At 52.8% G+C, this 24,200-nt stretch overlaps 9 protein-coding genes across 9 annotated transcripts in view; 5 read left to right on the top strand and 4 right to left on the bottom strand.

Moving 5' to 3' along the window:
* Nucleotides 1-21: 21 nt before the first annotated feature.
* On the top strand, nucleotides 22-1,005 carry A1O1_06626 (uncharacterized protein; the record flags this gene model as incomplete). Its single annotated transcript, XM_007727504.1, has 1 exon — nucleotides 22-1,005. One exon carries the CDS (start codon nucleotides 22-24, stop codon nucleotides 1,003-1,005), a length of 984 nt encoding a protein of 327 aa, XP_007725694.1.
* A 310-nt stretch (nucleotides 1,006-1,315) lies between these two features.
* Nucleotides 1,316-2,225, bottom strand: A1O1_06625 (uncharacterized protein; the record flags this gene model as incomplete). The annotated part of the gene is made up of 3 exons (XM_007727503.1): nucleotides 1,316-2,015; nucleotides 2,081-2,103; nucleotides 2,166-2,225. The coding sequence occupies 3 exons, from the start codon at nucleotides 2,223-2,225 to the stop codon at nucleotides 1,316-1,318; spliced, it is 783 nt and encodes a 260-aa protein (XP_007725693.1).
* A 1,300-nt stretch (nucleotides 2,226-3,525) lies between these two features.
* Nucleotides 3,526-4,416, bottom strand: A1O1_06624 (uncharacterized protein; the record flags this gene model as incomplete). Its single annotated transcript, XM_007727502.1, has 1 exon — nucleotides 3,526-4,416. One exon carries the CDS (start codon nucleotides 4,414-4,416, stop codon nucleotides 3,526-3,528), a length of 891 nt encoding a protein of 296 aa, XP_007725692.1.
* Nucleotides 4,417-5,881: 1,465 nt separating this feature from the next.
* A1O1_06623 (uncharacterized protein) lies at nucleotides 5,882-7,622 on the bottom strand (the record flags this gene model as incomplete). The annotated part of the gene is made up of 3 exons (XM_007727501.1): nucleotides 5,882-6,516; nucleotides 6,564-6,723; nucleotides 6,774-7,622. 3 exons carry the CDS (start codon nucleotides 7,620-7,622, stop codon nucleotides 5,882-5,884), a joined length of 1,644 nt encoding a protein of 547 aa, XP_007725691.1.
* Nucleotides 7,623-9,613: 1,991 nt separating this feature from the next.
* Nucleotides 9,614-10,379, bottom strand: A1O1_06622 (uncharacterized protein; the record flags this gene model as incomplete). The annotated part of the gene is made up of 3 exons (XM_007727500.1): nucleotides 9,614-9,958; nucleotides 10,024-10,188; nucleotides 10,251-10,379. 3 exons carry the CDS (start codon nucleotides 10,377-10,379, stop codon nucleotides 9,614-9,616), a joined length of 639 nt encoding a protein of 212 aa, XP_007725690.1.
* A 2,713-nt stretch (nucleotides 10,380-13,092) lies between these two features.
* Nucleotides 13,093-14,160, top strand: A1O1_06621 (uncharacterized protein; the record flags this gene model as incomplete). Its single annotated transcript, XM_007727499.1, has 1 exon — nucleotides 13,093-14,160. One exon carries the CDS (start codon nucleotides 13,093-13,095, stop codon nucleotides 14,158-14,160), a length of 1,068 nt encoding a protein of 355 aa, XP_007725689.1.
* A 962-nt stretch (nucleotides 14,161-15,122) lies between these two features.
* Nucleotides 15,123-16,461, top strand: A1O1_06620 (uncharacterized protein; the record flags this gene model as incomplete). Its single annotated transcript, XM_007727498.1, has 3 exons — nucleotides 15,123-15,735; nucleotides 15,788-16,226; nucleotides 16,284-16,461. The coding sequence occupies 3 exons, from the start codon at nucleotides 15,123-15,125 to the stop codon at nucleotides 16,459-16,461; spliced, it is 1,230 nt and encodes a 409-aa protein (XP_007725688.1).
* Nucleotides 16,462-18,080: 1,619 nt separating this feature from the next.
* Nucleotides 18,081-19,106, top strand: A1O1_06619 (pyridoxine 4-dehydrogenase; the record flags this gene model as incomplete). Its single annotated transcript, XM_007727497.1, has 1 exon — nucleotides 18,081-19,106. One exon carries the CDS (start codon nucleotides 18,081-18,083, stop codon nucleotides 19,104-19,106), a length of 1,026 nt encoding a protein of 341 aa, XP_007725687.1.
* A 3,209-nt stretch (nucleotides 19,107-22,315) lies between these two features.
* The window catches only part of A1O1_06618 (uncharacterized protein), a gene marked incomplete at both ends in the record, with an annotated part of 2,750 nt that continues 865 nt past the window's right edge, over nucleotides 22,316-24,200 (top strand). The window contains 4 exons of the mRNA XM_007727496.1: nucleotides 22,316-22,390; nucleotides 22,466-23,272; nucleotides 23,346-23,439; nucleotides 23,526-24,106. Of these exons, the coding sequence (XP_007725686.1) occupies nucleotides 22,316-22,390; nucleotides 22,466-23,272; nucleotides 23,346-23,439; nucleotides 23,526-24,106 (1,557 nt within the window). The remainder of the gene's footprint in view (nucleotides 22,391-22,465; nucleotides 23,273-23,345; nucleotides 23,440-23,525; nucleotides 24,107-24,200) is intronic.

The following is a 24,200-nucleotide window of genomic DNA, read 5'->3' as shown; positions in this document are numbered from 1 at the left end:
TTCCTTCGACCATACCAGATGATGTCCTCCCAACACTTGGACATGCAAGCCTTGCAAACCCTGAGAACGCAATTCTCTCAAGCCCTACAGGATTTCGCAAACTCGACATGCAGATTCCGGATCCTACACACCATCCCGCCATCACAGCCACCCTCGTCCCAAGCAATCCGCACATTATATGTCCTTGACTCCAGTTTCAACCCTCCGTCACGAGCACATATGAGTCTGGTCAAGACCGCTCTAAAGGGCACACAGCAGGTGCATTCTAAACCCGATCCCCGTCCAGAACCATCTGTAGACAAGAATCCAAGGGTTCTTTTCCTTCTGGCAACGGTCAACGCAGACAAGAAGCCTAAGCCAGCGGACTTCGAAGACCGCCTGGTAATGATGACCCTGATGGCCGAACACATGCGTTCAAGCTTCAGTAATTCGGACACCGGTGCGGGTACTACTTCCATTGCGCCGATCATCGACGTCGGCATCATCAAGGAACCCTACTTCACCGACAAAGCAAGCTGCATTGACGAGAGCAAGGTCTACAAGCCCTCAAATGGTGGTACTGTCGAACAAATCCACTTGACGGGGTTCGACACTTTGATCCGCATCTTCACACCAAAATACTACCCGAACTACACGCCACCGTTGTCGGCTCTGGCGCCGTTCTTGTCGCGCCATCGTGTGCGTGCTACGGTGCGCGTGGATACCGATTCCCCGTCGGCGAACCTCAAAGATGCCCAAGGCGAGTCGGGGCTGGGGTTTGATACTGTTGAAGGTCAAATGGCGTATGTGGACCGCATTGCGCGTGGGGAGATGGAAGCCCAGGGCCTGAAGAGGGAATGGGCGAACAGGGTTGAGCTGGTTCTCGATGATTCTGGAGAGGCTGACGGCGTGAGCTCGACGAGAGTACGCGAAGCGGCGAAGGAGGGTAGATTTGAAGAAGTGGAAATGCTTGTTGGGAAACGAGTGGCGGAATGGATCAAGGCACGCGGCTTATATCGTGAATGATCTGAGGCTGTGGATGATAGGGACTCCCAGACTGACATGAATCGATCTGCTCAAGATTTCATTGCCTATCGTATCTGGGATGGATAACGCATCATAATAAAGACACTGTAGATAGGGGTGATCGACAGCAATACCGGGTCTGAGAAGCCCAGGTAGTTTTGTATATGCGAACTTTGAATTTCGAGGCGGCACAATTCAAACCACAGGATCAAATGTACATTTGTGATCTTGTATGGAGCATATTTCGAAACTATAGTATATATATCCCACACAAGAACATTTCTCAACCTGTCATCCTATTTGCAAGCTCTCATGCCAAGGGGTTGGCCGTACCAGAACCCGCTTTGGATCCCGAGCCAGGGTGAGCAGGAGCAGGGTCAGTCCGCTCCAGACCCTTTGGACCGTTATCAGGTCTGTTCATCTGTTCATGGACGCCCGCGCCCATGGGAGCACGAGACGAAGTGTCGTTATGTCCAGCCTTGTTTGCCGAGTGGCGTCCAAGGCTGCTCGCCGGGACAGGAGCCGTCGAGTAAGGAGAGGTCTTGGTTTCCCTATGACCATCCGGAGTCAGACCAAAGACGGCGCTGTGTGAACCTGGTTCAGCGGTGCCGGTCAATTTGCCTGTGCCCGTGCCAGCGGGCTCACCGACGAGAGCTGGGTCTCGGCCTTGATGTGGAGTTTGTACGTCAGCACGGTCTGGTTCAGACGGCGTGCCAGAGTGTCTGGGACCTTCATGGTGATGACTGCCATCATGATGCTTGGTGCCTTCGTATTGCTGAGTGCCTGAGCGGAATTCAGAGCCTTCCTGATGGTGGTGGGTGCCTGCAGTGTGGTGGGCGCCTCCCACATGGGAATGGGTGCCTTCACCTCCGTTCGAAGTGGTTATATCATGGACGGTGGGAGCTGATTTGGTGTCGGTAGCTGCGCTTGAGGTGGTATTGTGCGTGGCGGCGGTGGACGATGAAGTGTGGTTGGTTCCGGCAGAGGAGAATGTATCCGAGTTGTGAGTCCTGGCGAACAACCATGTCAGCATCATGTCCTCTGTGCCATGGCTCAATAACGTGTGCCAACTTACCCGGGGCCTGTGCTATTTGTTGACTGCGTTTACCGGTCAGAACTGGTCCACAAAGTCGAAGTGTATGCAGAGAATTGCAACTTACCTGGCCGGTCTCATCGCTGCCGTACACGATGCTGCTGATGGTCTTCTTTGCAGACTCCATGATGTGTGAAGGTTGTTCGTCGACGTGTCAATGTGTGGGATATACAAGTACGATGTGTATGATCTGTGCAATTTGCAATGCTCAAGTCCTAATGGTCGAAGTTTTAACTGATACCAGGATCACCTTCAGGCGACACAGGGAAAGGCAGAGGGTTATAAAGGCCATGCCCTGCGGCAGAGAGCAGCCGATCGTAGGAGATCGTTGGGGGCATGGCAAGATCTGACGCCATGGATCATGCGTCATTGCGCAGCGCAGTGACCAGAGGTGAGAGGTGAGAGGTGACATTGGGCAGTCAATGCCGTGGGTGTGAGAGGGTGATGACAGTGTTGAGAGCTCCCAGCTGTTCCCGAGCCAGAGTAACGAGCCGAGAGACTTCAGTACCTACATCTGAGGCACGAACCTGACCTATTGACGGCGGGCTTTGTTACGTATGTTGCTTCCTCCCACCACTCAGGCACTGTACAATGTGAGGTTCGTAGCCACAAAGGGTCCATGGTGGGTGGGCTCCAAAAGCCAACTTGTAGCATGTTACTACTACTACTGAGTACCGGGCATGTAGACGCAAGAGAATCCAAGCTTCCTGGGGGTCAGAGTCAAGCATCATCGATGCGGGGCCATGCCATTAGCAGCACTGCAGGATTGGGTAGAACACTGGCAGTCCAAGGGTTCAAAGTTGGTACTGCTAACCGACCGTACAATAACAAACAGCACTGGCAGGGGGATGATTTCTTTCCTCTTGTACCTTGAACAAGCCATATTCGTATGCCTCAATTGGAATCCTTCATTCTCAGAGTCTTTACCTCTTGACGTGATATTGAAGCTGTTCGCAGGACAGCTGGCGATCCCTCCGCGTTGTCGACCTGATAAACGACGTCAGTTCTCGCTGTTTCAAGCCGTGCAAGGGTCCGCGCTACTACGGATTCAGCAGTTACTGCGCCACACGTCACCACCAAACCATACGCCACAAACGCCACAGATGATGGCAATCGAAACAGATGAAACTTTGGAATGGACACTGCATTTCGTCATGACGCAGATCGAGACAGATCACGAGAACACTCTTCCAGCTTTTTTAAATGATACGTACTTGTAAGTTGATCATGGTCTCTCAATTGTCTACCCTGGTCATCTGTCAAATGCCGGAAATCGGCGGCAAGATCTTCGCTTGGAAGACAACACTCTTGCAAAGAAGAAATAGAATAGATCAAAAAGGTGTTTGTCCAAGAATTGAAAATGTATATCTCTCAGGCTCCTGCCTTGCTCCTCAACAAATCACCTGTCCTCATACCAACCCGGCTATTCATGGTTTCCATCCCGTAGGGGTAGCGTAGGTGGACACCGTGAGGAACCCGGAGCTGGCGAACTCCTGTCCGGTTGTCGACTCGGTCCCATTACTAAACCAATAGCTCGGTGCCGTGGACTGGATGGGCTTGATCTCGGTCGGGCTGGCTGTGACGGTGATGGTGCTCTGTACCACCTCCGTGACGGTCACATAAGCGACACCACACGCACCAGACCCCGAACCAGTTGCACCAACAGCAACTTCGCCTGCCGTTCCGGTTGGTAGAGGCACAACGGTAAGCGTTTCGGTGATGGGAGTCTCCAGGATGGACGTTGTGGGAGGTATCGCCGTCTCAGCAGCTACGTCGTTCACCGCGGTTGCACCCTCCAAACCACTTGATGGCTTGGTTATGGTAGCATATATGGTGCTGGTGAGGGTAAAGGTCTTGCTCATGCGGATGGTGGTTGTCACTACCGACGCTGAATTACCGACGCCCAAGGTCAAGGTCATGGTAGACTCTTCCACCGTGGTGCTGACCACTGGTGTCTCGCTCGACGTGACCGTGGTTGTTGGGGCTTCCCAATCACTCCAAGTATCATTGCTGGCTGCAGTCGGGCTGACAGCTAAATCAACCGGAGAAGGGCTGGACGTGATGGAGCTCGTCAACGAGCTCGTCCAATCAACCCAGGTTTCACCGGTTGTGTTCGATGCAGAGGTCGTGGAAGCACTGGTGACAGCACTAATGGCCAAAGCGGTGGTGGTTGTCGTCGTCGTCGGCGTTGTCGCACTGCTGGTGGAAACCTCCTCTACGGCCAAGCTCGTCGTTGTACTTGTTCCAGACCAGTCCGACCAAGTATCATTGCCGAACTGGCGCCCATAGAGCATGCCACCCGGGCGAGCCTGGGCCATAGTCAGGGAGGCCACCACAACTGCCACCGTTTTGAAATGCATTTTGGCCTCGTCCGTTCCGGTCCTTTTACTTTTTCTCGTTTCGTCTGTCTGTTCAGGGACCTGTCAAGCTGTCTGTTGTCTGTCTGTGGCGGATTCAACCCGCGGCGGAGAACGTCAAATAGTTTTGGCAGGCAAGCGATCGTGGAGAGATGAAAAGGAATGACTGACGTCTCTAGGACGTTGGAAAGATGATCAAAGGAGCGACGGCGAGCTGGACAAGACACAAAACATAGCAAACAGAACAGAGGAAAGAGTGAAGAGAAGGAGTACACGACGATTGCATTTACCATGGCTGCCGGTTGCTGGTTGCAGAGCGAGGAAATTGTAGGACGGCGGAGCCGAGAAAGTGAGCAGGGTTGACCTAGCCGTAGCCAGGGTGAAATGGAGGCATTCGAGATCCAGCCTGAAACGCATGTAAATGAGCATGAGAGGAGCGAGTGGATGGTGCAAGGCTAGAGAACAAGGTTCTTGTTCTGGGGGATATCGTCGTCGCACGAGTGGACGATGGTGGTGAGAAATCCAGGGGTAGCAAGCGCAGGCGGCCCGCCGACTGGTTAAAACGCAGTTTCGGCCACTCCATCGAATCCGCTTCTGTTTTGTTACCTGTCCCATTATGCCTCCTACCAATTGACCATCCTCAGGTACTGCGCCACCATCCGCCCACTCACATGGGTACGGAGAACTTCTGCTTCCCCTGTCTCTGAGTTCACCCTTTCACCTCGTCCCATGCCGCGGTCTCAGACAGTCGGGCGGTTATTGGAGCCTTGGTCAGAGAAGAATAATGGGAAGAATACAGTAGAACACGCCTCCTGACTCTGTATGCATATCATACCTACATGATCTGGCCCGCCGGCATCAGCACCTTCCCCTGGGCTTTTCGGAGCACACAGAGACACTGGATTCGCTTGGTTTCCCGATCGAATCACGATGTGGTCAAATTTGAATCTCCCGGTGGTACGGTGTATGCACACATGTTAGGCTTCTGGAGGAAAGGTTCTTTGCTTGAAGCGCTACCAACGTTGCGCGGGGCCGCAGCTGCAACGCCATAATGTCCTACTTATTAGTACTATTAGTAGTACATTCCTGCAGTGCCAGAGTGATGGATCACTCCCTTCGGATGGGACGCTGTATTACAAATGTGGCTGGCATGGGGATTCAAGCTGTGACAAGCACCGAGAAGCAGTCCTCGAGACCTGTTTCTCTCTTTGCTTTACTACTACAGCGTGGCCTGAGGTACTATTGGGCGGGAGACTAATTCTTAATCTCACAAAGACAAGAATGTTCTTGTTGGGCAGCCCTTGATCTAGATTATTGGTAGTATTCGATCTTGCATTCACGTTGCGCCTGCATTACCGAAAGGCGGTTTATCTAGGATAGTCATCGTCTACTATGGCGTTCTAGCATTGATGTGGTTCTCCTTCATCTAGATCAGGCACGTCAGTATATCAATCAGAAGATACGCCAGGAGCAATTCGGACTCACTTCTAATCATCTTTTTCATAGCCAGGACCAAGCTGACAGTCATGACAGCGCAGCCAAATACAATACAAACCACTGCAGGTATGGTTTTCCAACTCCTGGTGCTTAGTTTGATGTAGCACAGCGGCGGGAGAATATAGGCAAGTGCACAAGCACTGGTGGCTCCTATCAGCTCGAAAACCGCTCCCAGATCACATGTCATGAGGCTGACGGCCATAGCCGCGACCACAAGTGCACTGCTGAAAATCAGATGTCGGTTGGGTCGATAAGGCTCTTCCGGAAACCAATAGTTGTTCATCACCTCTCGGCAGACAAAACATTCCAGAGGCAAAGTCGTAAGCATGTTCAGCCCGAAGCACAGTCGGGCAATCTGAACCATCAAGTGGCCTTGAGGAGGAAAGTTGTTCAGCACATTGCCTTTGGTACGGTCGCCAAAAGTGAGGAATCCCGCGAGCGCCATGACAAGGCAAGCGATCAGCGAGATCAAAGTGCTGTAATGTGTCACAGCCGAAAACCGGTCTAGCGTAGGGGTCTTTAGAGAGCCATATATAAGCAGGGAATTATGGTGGCAGACGAAGGCTGTAGCGGTTAGATGTATGGACAATCCACCAGTGAAAAAGCCTTACCGAACGATATCACCCCCACTGCCTGAAAGAAGCCATCGTTGACAAATAGAAGACCTTTGAGACTTCCTCGCAGCTCTGGGTCAACAACAGCTCCTTGAGTCACCACCGTAAGAATGATGACAACCATACTGATCAACGCCAATGTCGAGGCTTTGGAGAGCTGCGACCGTCAGTAGCGATACGGAGGAATGACGGATAAGTGGCTCTAACCTTTGCTATATCCCTGTATAAACTCAACGGCCAGCTGACGCCGAGGATGCAGAGTACAATGATCGCCCGTCTGTCTGTCAGAAGCCAAAGGAACGGAACCCCACTCAACCCCGGGAACAGTGCTTCAATGACATGCGGGATTGTATCCCCAACAATGATGCAGAACGCAACCATTCCCCCAAAGGCAAACGCCCACTGAGCGACCGATATAGCAACCAGGCCACTCTTCCCGAAGCAATGTTGCATGGTTGCCTGAAACGAATCTGCGCCAGACAGTTTGCTGTTGATCACGATCAAGCGGATGGTCCAATCCACTGTCACGGTCAGACCAACGAGCAAAAGAACTCCCATCATCAGACCTGCCTGGCGGAAGGCATAAGGTTGACCAATGATCCCCGCCCCTATGATCGAGTTTGCCATGTTCATGAAAGCACTCGGCATCCCACTCTTAGGCCTCGCATCTGGCAGGTAATCTTCGGGTTGGAAGGCTTCTGATCGAAAAGGGGAGTCGGCCGGAGGAGTGATATCCGTCAATAGTGGTGCATGTTGACTCGGGGAGTCCAAATAATCCTCTTCGTCCACCCATTCCTCTGGCGGACCGCCATTGACATTGTCATCAACGTCGAATCGCACCCTGTTCGGGGTACGAGGGGTCCCGTCGGGTCGAGGGTGGTGTAGAGAGGAGTGTCGCAGAGCGGAAGGGCGCACCGCCCTGACGGCGGTATCAGAGTCGTCTTTATTCAAGGGAGAGGTGTCCTCGGTGGGCGAGAGGAGAGGAGATTGGGTGTCAAGTTGTCCATTTGGAGACTGCTTAACTGATTCCTCCGAGCCTTCGTCATCTGCGGTCATGTCGTACTTGGTGCATCTCGCCCATACATAGAGGGCTCAGAATGAATCAGAATGGACCGAGTGACATCTCCAGAAGCCAGTGCGTAGTACGTAGTACACAAGAATAGCAGCAGTAGTAATAGGAGATCGGACTCGGAGAGCAGAGGTGAACCCGTGCTGCCAAGTGCTCACCCCGATTAGGAAAGATGGTGATGCCGCCCTTGCTGACCACCGTCGCGACTCTATACCAACGGTTAGCCGATATAGTATACGAAACCTGCCTATGGTTAATTACTGCGAGAGCAGTTCATCCTCGCTTGCAGGAGTTTCCTTCTTTGAACAAAAGGACTCGAGAATATTGTCAAATCACAGTCCCTGCTCAACATCGGCCTATGCTCTGCTGGTGCAAACCCCACCATACATCAGCAAATGGGCGGCCTGGGAACCATCACCCAGCAATGCCGCAACTAAGTCATTGCGAAGGGTCATGACAAAGCACAAGTATCCTTGATAAAAAGACTCCAGTTGGTTGGGTTTCTCCTTGAATGGCTTCGTATAGTATAAGGTAAGCAATGGAGACTGCACATGTGGCACTAACATCAGATCCCTGCCTTTTACCCAATCTGGATTTAAACCTTTCCTCACCTTGCAGCATCGCATGATGAACATCGCTTGCTGGGGAGTCCACACCCTGATTGAATGGGGCTGGATCGGTTCAAAGAGGACCGAGGAACAGTGTGCATGATTGAGCTTCAGAGTCAGACGCCTGTCCATGCTGTTACAGAACGCGTAGGATCTTCTCAGGCTGCAGTGGTTCAGGGAATCCTCAACCCTACCGGATGGTTACATTCGTTCAGATGCAGTCGGAATACGCAGTGGTCTGTACATTGCATACCCACCCAGCACCAAAAAGAAGTGCGACGAGCAAATCCCAGTTGTTCCGAGAAGAGCTCCACGACAAAGTTCCCTATCAGACACATATGCGACGGGCCACGAATCTGACTGTGAATGGCATTTGCAGCTATCCAGATATCTACCATACCATACCATCTGATGCTATTGCCCGTGCTTAAGAACCGCTCAGCAAAGGAGGAATGTCTGGAACGAAAAGAGCAGCAAATGCAGATAACACAGATTAGCATTGATAGGACCCCACATACCCGTGGACACCAACTCTCCTTGTTTTCTTCTCCGCCTGTCAGACGGAGAATCGCAAAGCGAGCAGAATCGAAAATGCGGGAAAGCCTGGCCAACAAGTGCCCATATGTTATGCAGAATGCAGATATCAAGCCAGCAACTACTACTACTAGGTGGAACGCACGGAAGCGGAGTCGATACTAATGATAACAGGAGAACCTCAGCCACAGAGTCGATAACCCATTTCGGCGAAGCAGCATTTATGTAAGTCGTTCTGCGCATCCTACTAACTCGAAGAACTTCGTGCTGGGGGTCTCATTCGTTCGCACTCTGGCTGGTGCGGATGAGCATCAATCGGGTGGGGCTGACCAGTAGGTTGCTAGAAACCCACTTCCTATATTGGAGTAATATCCCCATCCCGGGAGTATAAAGTCCATGGTAGGCCGGAGTTGGCCGATATCCTTCAACCGGGAAGGAACGTCAGCTTGTAACGCAATGCACGATGCATGTGCCCTAGAAGATACCGCTGCGACCTGCATGAAGCGCCGCGCAGGGCAATCCTGGTCGACAGGGGAAGCCGATTAAGGTGGCTTACAGCAGGCGTGGCATTTGATGTTGTTATTCCAGGCTATAGAACACTCTCTGGGTAGTATCAGAATGAGGGACGAGCCAACAGTCGACGACACCGTCCGCTGTGGAGAGGCGATGATGGTGTGAGATGTATGGTGACTAAGGGACCATGACTGCCGAATGCTTGAAGGAGCTGCTGAAGACTGGACAATGGCCTCCGAACGCAATCCCAAACGCCACCGTTATCAATCTAGCAGCAGGAAAAGAACCGCCCAACTTCCTACCGGCCCATCTAAGCGGCAACCCTAAGAAGAGACACGCCGTGAGGGCGAGGCATGGGACGGCCGTGGCGTAGTGGCGGGACTCCAATCGTCGGACTCGAAGAACGGCACAAGGTCAAACTCTTGAGGAGACTCGCAGAGTGATCCACACAGAGTGGACGAGCAGGACTGGAGCTGGGAGATTTCGTCGTTCAATTGCTCAATCTGCATCTTGAGCCGGGTGACTTCCTTGCTTTGCTGTGAGTATGACTGAGACAATTGTTTGTGCTTTTGATGCCAATCGGCAATCTGTCCTTCGAGTTCTTTCTGATGACGCTCCTTGCGTTCGCGGTATGCACGCTGCGACGAACGATTTTGCTCGCGTCTCCGCTGTACGACAGGTCAGATCTTCTGCAGGGAAAGTGAAACATCAGAGGTTGTCTGGTTCCGCATACCTCAAGCTTGTCGGGAATCGAACTCTTGACCTGCGCCACCACGGTGCTGGCAGATGACACACGTTGCGCCGGTGACGATGTATAAGAGGCGTCGGAACTTGATGAAGATATGCTGTCGAATGAATGGTCAAGAGTGGCGTAGAGATCAGCTGCTCGTTGCAGGAGCTACCGTTTCACTCGCGTGTCAATGAAAGATGTCTCGATCGATGTGGAAGGGAAAAGCATACATCATTGTAATGGTTGACCATGTTCTTCGGGCTTTGGGCGCCAGCGTAGTCCCATTGGAAGGTACTGTCGATGGGCAAGAATATGTCCGGTCGCTGAAGCCAGCCGTCGACGGAGGTGAAGTCAGTCATGGTTGGGTTACTGGGTGGCTATGCTGTGAATTCTCTCCCGGGCCGATTAGAGAATCCTTTCTGTCTTTCTGGACGGCGCGTACCTCTCAGCAGTGAGGAATGAGTCAAAGAGAGAGCCGTGCGAGGGCATGGTCGGAATGGGCAGAGCAGATGTCTTTATACAAGGCCACCAAGCATAAGGCTGTCAAGGGTTCGAAAGTGGGAACGTGGTGCGGTCCATCTGTGGGCCGGGGGTCTCCAAGCGATGAATAGCCGGTGATTCGAAGCTTCCAGTAGAATGGTTGCCGCACATCTCTTTGGCACTTTGATTCAGGCAGAATCGATGGCGGCATAAACCGTAGGCCCGGATTGGAAGCAGAAAGGAAAGGAGAAAGGGTGCGGAAGTCGTGTCGGACTATCTAAATCGCATGGAAAAGGCGCCCTAAGGACCGAAGGTGCCTCTGTTGACAAGTCTGTTAGCAATCAGCCCCTGCTAGTGCGGTGTGCTCACTGTGCAGGGCTCAGGCTAGTTCTTCATCAGTCAGCAAACAAAGTCGAATGCATCCTTACTCAGATCCGACGGCCACACTCATAAGGGTCCAATGAGGCTGAAACACTAATGCAACTGCAAAGGCGGGCGGGCGACTTGGAGAGGCCGCGTTGAGCACCTACCCGCAATGTTTATCCCATCCAGTGATACCTGCCGGTGGCTCGGTTGCATTCTTCGTTGGGAGACGGTGAACCTAGAACTAGCTGTCACAGGGGGCATGGTGTTGCCGCTTCCACCTTGTTGTGCTTAGGACCATTCTCGCTACGGCGTCAAGCCTAGTACAGGCTGCAGAGCACGAAGTCGTTGGCCATCAAGTAGACACAAACATATCTGGAACATTTTGAAGCTCTTGTGGTTGGTACCCAAGCAGTGCCGTGTCAAGGCCGTGGGTCCGAAGCTGGTTTCCCTTGAACGCATATAAACGGCAGCGCGGCCTGATTTGATGCTGTCCATGTCAGCCTGTGCTGCGTCCGACGCACACACAGTGGCGCGGAAGGAAGGGAGTCAGGAGCCGTGTCTATTGCCGCTATAGGGGGCATCTCTAGGGACAAAGTTCCATTGTTCTTCCGGATCCTTGCAACACGGCCGGAGGTCAATCTGTGCCGAGTCCAGCACTCGCTTAAATGTGGATATACCTCAACCGGGCAACACTCCAGGATGTTGGAGAAACCGACACAGGTTGTTTTTGATGTTTCGCTTGATGGGATCTTGAGAAGCCAAATCTGGGGCTCAACACGTATATGTTGCAAGGAGTTCCAAGGCCCGAGCTTGAGTGCCCAAGGGGTAATCACATGTGCTCGAACTTCGATGAGTGTGTCCCCTGACGAGGAATAGAGGTCATGCATCGCGCTCACCAGAACAAGGTTGCATCGTCGAGTAGCAGACATTTGTAGATGTTCTATCGCGACGTTGCACCCAACAAAACAACAGGAACACGTCGATCTGCCGTGAAACATACCGGATACCGTGAAGTTCTTCATCAGCCACTGTAACCATCTCTTTAAGGTTTGTATCTTCGCGAGACGGCCGCCATTCAAAGGGTAGCTAGATCAGAGAAGCTAACAAGACATTTGCGGCCATCTCTTGCTCACTTGCGCGTCTCAGTACGTCTCACATGTCAAAGAGACTGACATTGCCCACGAAGATCGGAGGAAGAGGGGACAGAAGAGGCATTGCTGGAGCGGAATGATGAACTTGAATGCGTCTGGCAAATCAGCAACGAGGCTGAAGACAAATCTCGACGAGGCTGATGGCTAGCTCTAGACAGAAGGTCAACCGAGTCGAGGAGGAGTGGTACTAGTGGTAGTAGTACTAGTAGAGCGAATTCGGAGGCTGGAACCGGGGCAACCACGGCAACGAATGCGACAGATGACGAGAGATGATTGACAAGGATCGCTGTTGACGATCAACACGAGTTCCTAGGAAGCGGCGCCTGAGGTTCTGGGACAACGTTCAACAACACGAGATCGTCAACTTCCATATTGAAGCTTCAATCTTAGGTACCTGATGCTGATATGCCAGAATGGAAGATGTTCGGTTCATGAATCATGATATGGTGGATTGAAACCGCGCCGGGATGCCAGCTCCAGGTTGCGGAAGAGGGGTGTATCCAATCGTTTAGTACCGGCCTTGCAGCCCAGCCCAGCGCAGCCGGGGAAAGTCACCAACCCAACAGTCACAGTCACCGCCAGCTTCCAAGTCAGAGAAACAACAACACTTAGTCTTGAATATGCGCTCCTCTTGTGTACACCTTCCATGGTCAATCACCTGCTGGCTTCTGGGCCTCAGTCTGTCTCCTCTCCCAGCCACAATTGAGACAATTTTCGGCTGTTTGGTGCTAATTCCACACGCAGTCTGAGAAATCCTGGTGGCAGGAGGAGGTTGGTATTTCCAGTTAGCCTAAGCAAAAAGCCTTGCCTTTTGGCGTCACCTTGCATTCTATCTTCACTGCCTTCTATTCTGCTCCTTGTACATTCCTGCGTCCTAATCCGCACGAAAGTGTCTTTGTTCAAATCTTGCATTGTCGTCAACTGTTGTGGTTTGGTTGTGGTTTGTTGGTGGAGGAACTCTGCGACAAACTCATCCATATCGCGATACTCGACAGATATCAATGCGAATAGAAACGCACAGACGCCTATCGCACTGACCAGCAGCTAAGGCCAACCTTGAATCTGTGCGTCCAACATGCGACTACACGAAATGCCATCGTCTCTCTCAACCCTCCTTGTCACCATCCTCCTCGCTCGACCCACCTCCGCAGCCTTCTTTCCAGAGTTACTACAGAGTTTTGAGAATCTCCAGAATGTCCAAAAGAGATGTCAGAACCCATGCGGATACTGGGGACAGTTATGCTGCGAAACCGATGAAGTGTGTTACACTGATGCCAACGATCAAGCCCAATGCGGCGCCGGCACCGTAGCGACCACGGCCGCTGCGGGTGGGCAATGGGAATACTACACCACAACATACGTCCAAACAGATCTCAAGACCGTCACGGCGACATTCAGTTCATACCTCCCGACTAGTACGAAGAGTTGCTCGTATTCTCTTGGTGAAAGTGGTTGCGGCAATGTCTGCTGTTTGTCCGGGCAATATTGCCAATCGTCTGGGGTTTGTGTAGCAGTCGGAGGAGGGAGCTCGGGATATTATAGCAGCTTCTATACCGTGACCACAGTCATAACGAACACCGCCAGCGCACCTCTTCGACCTACGAGCAATTCCCTCGTCACCGTCACCTCTGTCGCCAGTGCCACCACTACTCAGCCATTTGTCACTCCAGTTGGAACTGGCGGAAGCATCATTACCGGCACGACTGCGAGTTCGAGTGGTGGCCTCAGCGGAGGAGCCATCGCTGGGATCGTCATCGGCGTCATTGCAGGCATCCTACTCCTCCTCTTGCTTTGCGCCTGTTTGTGCTTCAAAGGTCTGATCGACGGACTTTTGGCCATATTCGGACTCGGCCCACGACGAAGACGGCGGACAACAGAAGAGGAAGTCTATGTTCAGAGGCATCGTCGAAACGGCGGAGGAGGGCGAACGTGGTTTGGGCAAAGACCAGCGAGATCTGAAGTGGTGGAAGAGAAGAGGAAAACGGGCGGCATCGGCACAGCAGGCTGGGTGGCTGCGGCTCTAGGTGGCCTGGCTTTATTCCTGGGTTTGAAGAGACGCCGGGATCGACGGGAAGAGCAGAGCAATTCTGGTTATGGCAGCTCCTACTACTACTCGGATTATGACATCTCAAGTGAGTCGTGATGTGCATCTGCATTTGAAGCAATTCCAATACTGACTCTTTCCCAGGCAGTGAAAGTTCATCGGACCGAAGGACGAGGCGAAGCAGCAGACCGAGGTCGAGGTCGAGACGATGATGTGCATATTGGCCGAAGTCTTTCTTTGATGCTCTTTAGCGGTCATAGGGGTGCATGCATACATGGGTCTGGGACAACAACAGTAACAAACAGTTTGTCGGGGCATTTGGTAGCTAGACACGCAGTAAAGCCTGGTGAAAGGCCCGTGATGTACATTTGGGCTTGTATAGGTAGACGGAATGAACAAAGGCATGACACTGCAATTTGAGCGTGACAGGAAAGTGAAGTATCCATTTGTGATTGATTGAGTAATGTGACTGGTGGGTGATTCATAAACCGTGAGGTGTGAGCCATGAGCCACAAGACGTGCGTGACTCGAACCCATCAACATAGCAGTGCGTAATACGCCCTATAACCCACACCAGCGTCTATCCCAGAGAGGAAGTACGGCTGCTGTGGCCCGAATTCATATCTTGATTGGCGCAGGCGCAGGCTTCCGCAACGGGTTTCTTCGGTTCGCGCCAAGCATCATTTATTATTCTGCACTGCACTGCAGGTGAGGCTCCTGGAATTCTTCAGTGCTGGCACTGGCACTGGCACTTAAAACTCACCCACCACTCACTACGAGCGACTAAACTGCACCGCACCGCAGGGGCCCGACACTCGAAACTCCCCGCTTTTATCCTCCCTGTTCTTGCTTTGTCCTTCTCCCCTTGTCAAGTCGAGTCGAAGTCGAGTCTCACACGGCGCTGTATTCAATCACCAAACCCATCACATTGTCCTCTCGATCCGTCCCTCGATCTCTCTATCGACTCCTGTGTCATCAGTACCATTGTTCCCGCCGCTGTCCGCTGACCCGAGGATGACTTTGACCTGACCTGACCTGTCCCCGAACCGACACCGAACACCATGCTTCAGACACAGCATCTTTATTCACACCAGCAACAATACAGCCAGCATGAACAATCTGCTTGGCAACACAATGGTCCGCAGCAGAATCATCAAGGCCTGAGTCATGGACAACAACAAGCCCAGGCACAAGCTGCCGCCGCGGCCGCGGCCGCTGCTCAACAACAGCACTACAACCGGATCGCGATGAATCAGAACCATAATTCGTCCCACGCGCAGAATGCCAACCGCCAGTCGTCCGGCGACAACGCGCAAAACTCGGTCGTGACCTCCTTGACGACGATGAACGAACAGGGCTCACCTGGCATGGAACAACAGCTCTCCGAGGAGAACCGCAAGGTGTTGCAATGGGTGGCGGAGTTGATGGACCCAAATAGGAGAGAAGGAGCTCTTATGGAATTGAGCAAAAAGAGAGAACAGGTGCCGGAGCTGGCTTTGATTCTTTGGCACAGCTTTGGCGTCATGACCAGCTTGCTTCAGGAAATCATCTCGGTGTACCCTTTACTGAACCCGAGCCAGCTCACCGCGGCCGCCAGCAACCGAGTCTGCAATGCGCTGGCCCTGCTCCAGTGTGTGGCGAGTCACAATGAGACACGAGGTCTCTTTCTTCATGGTGAGTGGGATTCCAGATTTGATATGTGTGGCCCAGTGCTAATGTTGACCAGCCCACATCCCTTTGTTCCTCTACCCCTTCTTGAACACCACATCCAAATCAAGACCTTTTGAATACCTGCGCCTGACATCTTTGGGTGTCATTGGCGCTCTGGTCAAGAACGAGCCATCCTCGAGCGTCTCGATGAACCCGGCCGGAACACCTGGGGCGCCTGGAAACAGCAGCAATTCTTCTCCCACCATCAACTTCCTCCTCACGACGGAGATAATCCCCTTGTGCCTCCGCATCATGGAGACGGGCAGTGAATTGTCTAAAACAGTTGCCATCTTCATTGTTCAGAAAATCCTCCTGGATGACACCGGCCTCGGGTATATATGTGCCACATACGAGAGATTCTATGCTGTTGGGACCGTCTTGAGCAACATGGTCATCGGCTTGGTTGAAACGCAAACCGTGCGTCTATTGAAGCACGTCGTCCGATGTTTCCTGAGGTATGTTGATGGTGCCGATCTATCACCCGCAGAGCTTTCCGCTGACCGGTAAACCAGATTGAGTGACAACAACCGAGCACGTCAGGCACTTCGGCAATGCCTGCCCGAACCCTTACGAGATGCGACATTCAGCAACGTGCTCCGAGACGATGCAGCCACCAAGCGATGTCTCGCGCAACTGCTCATCAACCTCAGCGACACGGTCAGCGACACGCAGAACGACCAATTTGAATGATCTCATGATTTTGTCGGCCTCGATGCCAGGCTGACATGATTTGCTGTGCCAAATAGAGGATGACAAATGATACCCTTCATCAGAATGACGATTTTTTTCCAGCATTGCGACCGGCGATTGACGACACAAGAAGGTATAACATGAAGCAAGGGGAACTTGGAGTACTTGAGTGTCTCTTATCCTTTTTTTTTGTTTTGGCGACAGGAACTCCGGACTCGGATGAGCATCGAACACTTATACTGCCCGTCGAGGAGCCTGAAAGCCACAACCCGTCTTTTCGCTAGCCTCCCATTCCATCTTACCGGCAGATCACGTTGCACCAAACCTGCAAAGAACAATGTAACAAACACCTGACGGCATTCGCGGGATCATGGTGGAAAACGGAGTAATCGGTGAAGGGCATGCAAAGCAAGAAGAAAAGTCTTTATTCAGAAAGCGTCTGGTCGTTTGGAGGCTGCTATCTTCTTTGAATCTGGGGCTTGGCTCGGATACATGCAAGCTCTGCAACATGACGACTTGACTGGGGGACGGGTATCCGCTAAATGTACATGGAAATGGGGGGAGCATGGACGACGATGGCGCTGGGCGAGGACTTTTGGGATATGCATATGGTCACCTTGGCGTCGAGTCCCGCGAGAAATACTGGAGGCAAGCGATGATCGCATGATGTGGAGGATCTCCAGGTAGAGGGGCCGTGCCAGCCGCTCTATCCTCAGCAGCTACCTTGTCCTACAACAGTATATCAGAGACGCGTCTGACACCATAGCAGGAGAAACGTGGTTGTCCCAGGGCAGTTGCGCCAGAAGACCTCAAGTGATATAAGTTGCGAATACAGATGGTGTTGTCTTGACTTGATTCTCAGACATATTCATTCTTATCTGATAATCGGCGAGTCCAAGGTAGGAGGGAGCTACCGTTAATTGAGGCTTGCAATATCAATGTCTATAGGTATCTATATCAATATCAATATCAATAATAGGCCTACAGAGTCAACAGCGATGGCGGGCTTAAACGGACTTAATTCCGACCGAGACACACTATCTCACAATTCTGATTGGATGGAATTGCACCTCATCTTCCACCGTTCCACACATTCCAACCCAAGGACTGATTACATCATCATTGCAAATTCCCTCTATGCCTCCACAGCCTCTCCAGCAGCTGTTGTATTGCTGGAATCTACTATCAAAGAGGACCACAGTAGTAGTGATTGATGTTATGACACCCATCTGCGACTTTGCCGCCCATGATTAGGGGTTTCAAATATTCGGACCTTCGGGGAGGTGACCGCTTTGGGCCGAACGACCGATCTCCTCCACCTCCGGTTGATTGATCGATAGCTTCCGTTTCCATAGAGAAGTTGAATACGTGTTGAGGTTTCGGAGGATTTCCATACCGGATTCCAGATCAAACATCAAGTACTCTGTCTGTATATATGCCGCAATAACACCTCCGCATCTCTTCCAACGGGATACTCTATAGAACATAAAACACACCACACCAACTCTTTCTTCCGCCGCCACAGCACTTTCGTCGACCGAATCGAACGTCTCAGCTCTAAAGTCTTCAATCATCCCATCACACACACTAGAAACCTCTCTTTCTCTCGTTTCCTTATCATGGCGAACCTCACCCTCGTCTCCAAGCCAATCGGCCCCATCGGCTACGGCCTCATGGGACTGACATGGCGCGCGCACCCGCAGCCGGCCAGCGACAGCTTCAAAGCAATGTCGACGGCGCTGGCGCAGGGCGCCAACTTCTGGAACGGCGGCGAGCTCTACGGCACAGCGGAGCGCAACTCGTGCCATTTGCTGAAGGAGTATTTCACGCAGAACCCGCAGGACGCGGACAAAGTGGTGCTCAGCATTAAGGGCGGGTGTCTTCCTGGCACGGCGATCCCGGACGGCTCGCCGCAGAACGTGCGGCGCAGCGTGGAGGAATGTCTGCGAGTTCTGGACGGGACGAAGAAGATCGACATTTTCGAGTGCGCGCGTCTCGACCCCAAGACGCCGCTGGAAGTGACCATCGGCACGCTCGCCGAGCTGGTCAAGGAAGGCAAGATCGGCGCCATCGGTCTGTCGGAGGTCAAGGCGAGCACGATTGAAAAGGCCCATGCCATCCACCCCATCGCTGCCGTCGAAGTCGAGGTGTCGCTGTGGACGCCGGACATTCTGACCAACGGCGTCGCCGCGACCTGTGCGAAACTGGGCATCCCCATTGTCGCGTACAGCCCGCTCAGTCGGGGCGCGTTGGCCGGCACGATTCGCAAGAACTCCGACATCCCCGAGGGCGATATCCGCCGGCTGCTGCCGCGGTTCCAGGACGATGTGCTCAGCCACAACAATCGCATTGTCGATGAGGTCCAGCGGCTGGCCGACAAGAAGGGCGTGACCAAGGCCCAGATTGCCATCGCTTGGGTCAGAGGTCTGAGCGGTCGGACTATCACCACAGAAAATGGAGAGAAGGTCAAGTTGGGGACCATCATTCCAATCCCTGGCGCGACCACGCCGGAGAGAGTCGTGGAGAATACTCAATTGATCGACTTGACGCAGCAGGAGATGGAGGAGCTCGAGGAGATCATCAAGAAGATCCCCGTCAAGGGTGATCGATATCATCCCCAGGGCATGGCTGTGGTCAACATGTAAAGGGGGAGAGTGAGGTGGCATTTATGGGAGCAGGCTGGGACTGGCATGTACATAGTTTGTAACGCAGTACTTGACCATATTCGACGTGCGCGTGCTACTTTTCAACCCCAGTCCTAGATAGACGCTATATATGAGATGATTGCCACGTCGACATCCAACAGCACTGCTTGTGTCGATATTGGCGACTGGATGTATCCTGGTGATCAACAGCTCGTTCTGTGATTCATGAATGGCCGTTGTAGATGGATGAATTACAGACGACTCACACCTTCTGGATGTGCTTCGTTTCCATATATCAAGTTGTTGGCCTCCCTATACATTTTCCCATCACTGCCTACCATTAATTTTGTAGGCTTCCCTTCGAGCCGACCAACCCTGTTCCCTCATCATTGTCTCAGATACAATCCCTCCGCCTGCTTCAAGCACTTATGTTGTTGGTCAGCGACGTATCCAGAAGCTGCAGACCACACCACAACACACCACATCTCCGTCCCTCCATAGTGCGGGTTGGCACCTCAGACCCATCTGGCACATCTGGCTTATGAAGGCTCGTTCATCATGGCTACCCGCTAACTGTTGACAGGTGCAGCATGGGCAAGACGATGAACACCCTTCTCCCATCCCCTTTGACAGAATCCACACCCACGACCGCTTAACCTATGGGGCAATGGTATCGCGTGCCTTGTTTCGTCCGCAGGCAGCTCGTAGCCGCAGAGACCACCACAGAGACGGATGTGCATGAAGAGCGTGGACTGAACAACCATATGACTGACTGCTGCTTGAAGAGCGAAGAGATTCTAATCATATGACGCCCTTCCATATTCTCGAAGCCCACCACGGCAAATCAGGGCGATGATGATTGAGTTTTGTCCACCTCCATCACTCCATAGTAGAGAGATATCAACACAAGTCACACTCATGCAGACACAAATCACAGAATCCACTTCCACCCGCGTCATCCGAGAAGCGAGAACACTTGGCTCAGTCTTCTCCATTACCGCCCGGGTTGAAATGCCAGGGTGTAAAAGCAGGAGACTGAGACTGAGGTTGAGACTGAGAGACAGCAAGAGCCAGGACTGGAAGTCAACTCACCACCAGGTAGATCACTCGACAAGCCAAGGGCAGGCCTTTCCCGAGTGCATCCTTGCTTCATTGTCAGTTCGAGACCGACACTTACCCGGGCATTCGTTATTAATGCATACAGTATGGAGCGACAATGGTAGCAAGCTCCGTTAGGAGAGCAGCTGCAGATGATGCAGAGTACCCTTCCGAGGAGAGAAACCGGGTGAAGCAGCCTTCCCCAAAGTGATGCATCCGTCCTTGACAAAATGACGGTCGAAACCCTTTTCGCCAACAAGGGAACAGAGATCAGTGTCAGCATACAACCCATAGCCTCTTGAATCATATCTTGGGTCGGCGCCAGTCTCCAGCTCAACACCGTCAACCGCGTCCATACAAGTTCAACTGTTCAACGATGCATAGGCTTGCCGCAGTGACCAGTCATGGGAAGCCCACAACGATGATTTGATATGGGCTGGTACATGCCGGACTTCGTCGATACGCGGGGCAACGCCATCATGAGCAAGATCCGCTCTGGCTGAGAACGCGAGTGACCTCCTTTGCGCCATTAATGTCGCCAGGTCATGGTATCCTGTAAGGCTAGATGTTGGTTCATCGTTACCAGACTTGTGCAGTAACAGCCTGAATGGCGCGCATCCCAACTGCCATGTTGCCGAGGATCAGCCAGAACCTCGTTGCAGAGCTGGCTTGTGCTGGTCAAGCTTAGTCCATTTCATTCGCACGCAAAGGGCCAAGATCTCGAAGATGAGATCGATCGGAATGTGTAAAAAAAGAGCACACACTGCGTTCTTGCAGTCAGATACCAAGTGCATGGCTTGGATTGAACGCAGAATCACAACAACTCCCATGCCGAAGATGAACCTTTTGGAAAAGTGCTGCCATGGTAGACACGGAGGGGAGCTCGAACCCAGGTAGTCCAGGTCCATGAGCGGCTAGGCGATGGACTGGCACTGGCGCCAATATCAACCGGGGAATAGGGCAACAACCAGGCACAAACCATGCCATTGAACTTCTGCACCAACACTGAGAACCAGCCACCGGACGAAAGGCTTGCTTGAGCTTCTGCATTGTTCGCATGAGAAGGTGTAGGAGTGCATGATGCCTGATCTCCGAAGATTGATGATTCAGAAGCTACAAGATCAGTCGACATCGGCCCGCTTAATCCTCGGAGACAGTTCAAGAGAGAAGACCTCACATCTCTTGAGTTTAACCCCCTTTACATGACGGTGTTGGTCCCGCCCACTAGCCCGGATATTCAAGTCCTTGGTGTTTTTTAGTGAGACTGGCGTCGAAGCAGCAGTTGATACCTGAAGTGGCATAAGCGAGGCTGGACCCCTCCTGACTCCTGATTTCGCGGGGTTACCGCCATCGCCATGGAACGATGGAGGCATGGGTCGGTAAACTGCCAACGGTTCATTTCAAACATCAGCACTAGTGCCAGTGCACACTCAATACTACATCGAAGCCAACGAGTCCGCTAGAACCTCGGTTGCTTTGCATGTCCCCGGAGCTTCGAATTCTGGAAGTCATGCTCGACGAATGATTCTTGTTGCTGGCAAGCCCATCTCACCCATGGCCCGGGCATGGGGCATGTCTTGCTTGGGCACGCTGGCCTCGGGCGAATCGAACTGGTCAGCAACACATGGTGGTGAAGAAGCATCCTCTTGGCCGACTGGCATCTTGGAGCTAGGAGCATTGAATTGCCCAATCCCCTGAGTCTCTACGTTGAATCCTCCGCATGATACCACTCCATTCCCTTGGCCTGGAGAGTCATGCCATCCCCGGATTGAGAACGGCTGGGGAAATGGACTCCAGCACTGGTCTGGAGCACTTGAGGTTGGTTAGTGTTCGAGCCAGCATCTCTTCTGTTCTGTCCTCGAGCGCTCACCGGCCTGGCTCTCTGTCCACCCTCCATCTTCGGCTTCACGTCGGGTGGCTTTGATTCCCCCTGGCTTTGATCGAGTTACTGTACACAGACCGACCGGGGGAAGCATGGAGAATCACATACCAGGTCGGTGGCTTCGAAACAATAAAGAGATGCAAGACCTCCGGAGTTTTGTGCTCTTCATCTCAACAAGCATCGACCACTCTCCCTCATTGTCAGGAGTTTGGCACTCAACCTAACCAACATGTCGAACACAGAGAAGATTGATGACCCCCAACAGAGACTGGAGCATGTTGACTCGATCGACAAAGGCAAGGATGTAAGTCATAGGTGCACCCATCACACACCTACCTACCTTGTATCTAGTAAGAACAACAACTTATCTGTCATACAGGTCGTGGAAATCAAAGAGGTCAAAGGCAGCGAGGCCTTCAATGAAGCAATGATCCAGGAAGCAGTCCCGCTCAGCCATCCACAGACCTTGCTCCTTTTCGGGGCGCTGTTGATCGGATTCTTCTGCCAGACCATGAACGGCTACGACACCATGTTGTTCGGAGGCCTGTTGAACAACAAGGAGTACTTCCTGGCCCACTTCCACGGCGAGAACAAAGGGATCTGGGCCGGGCTGATCACCTCGATGTACCAGATCGGAGGGGTCTGCGCCCTGCCCTTTGTCGGGCCTTGCATTGATCAATGGGGCCGTCGCGCAGGCATGTTCATCGGCAGCATTCTCATCGTCCTCGGCACCATTGTGCAAGGTCTGACGTCGGCCAACGCGTCGGAAGGCCAGATGATGGGAGGCCGATTCGTGCTGGGCTTTGGCGTTTCCATTGCCGCCGCAGCCGGACCGATCTGGATCGTGGAGACGGCGCATCCGAAATACCGTGGCATCATCACCGGGCTGTGCAACACCACCTGGCTCGCCGGCTCGATTCTTTCGTCCGGGGCGACCCGTGGTGGGCTGAACATCAAGGGGAACGCATCCTGGCTCATCCCGATCTGGTTGCAGATGGTCTTCCCCGGGCTGATCTGCGTCTTCAGCTTCCTTCTCCCAGAGAGCCCGAGATGGCTGTACACCCGAGGCAAGAGGGAGTCTGCCATCAACACCCTTACCAAATGGCACGGCTATGGGAACCGCGAGTCTGCCTGGGTGCGACTCCAGATCAACGAGTATGAGGAATATCTTGAGATGGATGGTTCTGTGAGTGGCCTTCCTTTCGGCGCTTCCATCTCCAGATTGGACAAGCTAAACATTTTCTGTTGGTTCGTTCCAGGACAAACGTTGGTGGGACTATCGCGCCCTCTTCAACAAGAGATCCAATCTCTACCGTGTCTCGGTAGCCTGTTGGTTCTCAGCCTTTACTCAATGTGAGTGGCGCCCCTCCCCTCAAGCAAGCAAGCAAGCAAGCAAGCAATACCTTCCATTTCAGCAGACTCACGAAACCCAAAAACAGGGAGTGGCAATTCCGTCCTGTCCTATTTCATGTCGGCCGTCCTCGACACCGCGGGCGTCAACGACTCGATCGGCAAAGCCAACGTCAGCCTCGGGTACAGCGTGTTCCAATTCGTCTTCGCCGTGCTGGGCGCGCATTTCGTCGAACGCATTGGTCGTCGCAAGATGATGCTGGCCGGCTTCTTCGGCGTGTCCGTCGTCTGGATCTGCATGACCGCCTCGGCCGGCACGCTGGCCAGCTCGCGCGTCTCGGGCAGCGTGGAGAACGGTGACGCCAAGTTCGCCAACCACACTGCCGCCAACGCCGTGCTGGCCTTCATCTTCGTCTACGGCGGCGTGTATTCGTTCAACCTAACTCCCTTGCAGGCCTTGTATCCGGTGGAATGCATTTCGTTCGAGATCCGCGCCAAGGGTATGGCGTTCCAGTCCTTCTTCGTCAATGCCGCTGGACTGCTCAACCAGTTCGCCTGGCCCATCGCTCTGAAGGAGATTGAATGGAAGACTTATATCATCTTCATTGTCTGGACTGCCATCCAGGGTGTCTTGGCCTACTTCTTTTTTCCGGAGACTAGGAAGCGAACGGTACGTATTGCTGTTGCTGTTGCTGCTGTTGCTGCTGTTGTTGCTGCTGTTGTTGCTGCTGTTGTTGCTGCTGTTGTTGCTGCTGTTGTTGCTG

This window comes from Capronia coronata, assembly GCF_000585585.1.
Source record: "Capronia coronata CBS 617.96 chromosome Unknown acBCG-supercont1.5, whole genome shotgun sequence".
NCBI lineage: Eukaryota > Fungi > Ascomycota > Eurotiomycetes > Chaetothyriales > Herpotrichiellaceae > Capronia > Capronia coronata.
The sequence above is the reverse complement of the archived record's forward strand: the minus strand, read 5'-3'. Positions and strand labels throughout refer to the sequence as shown.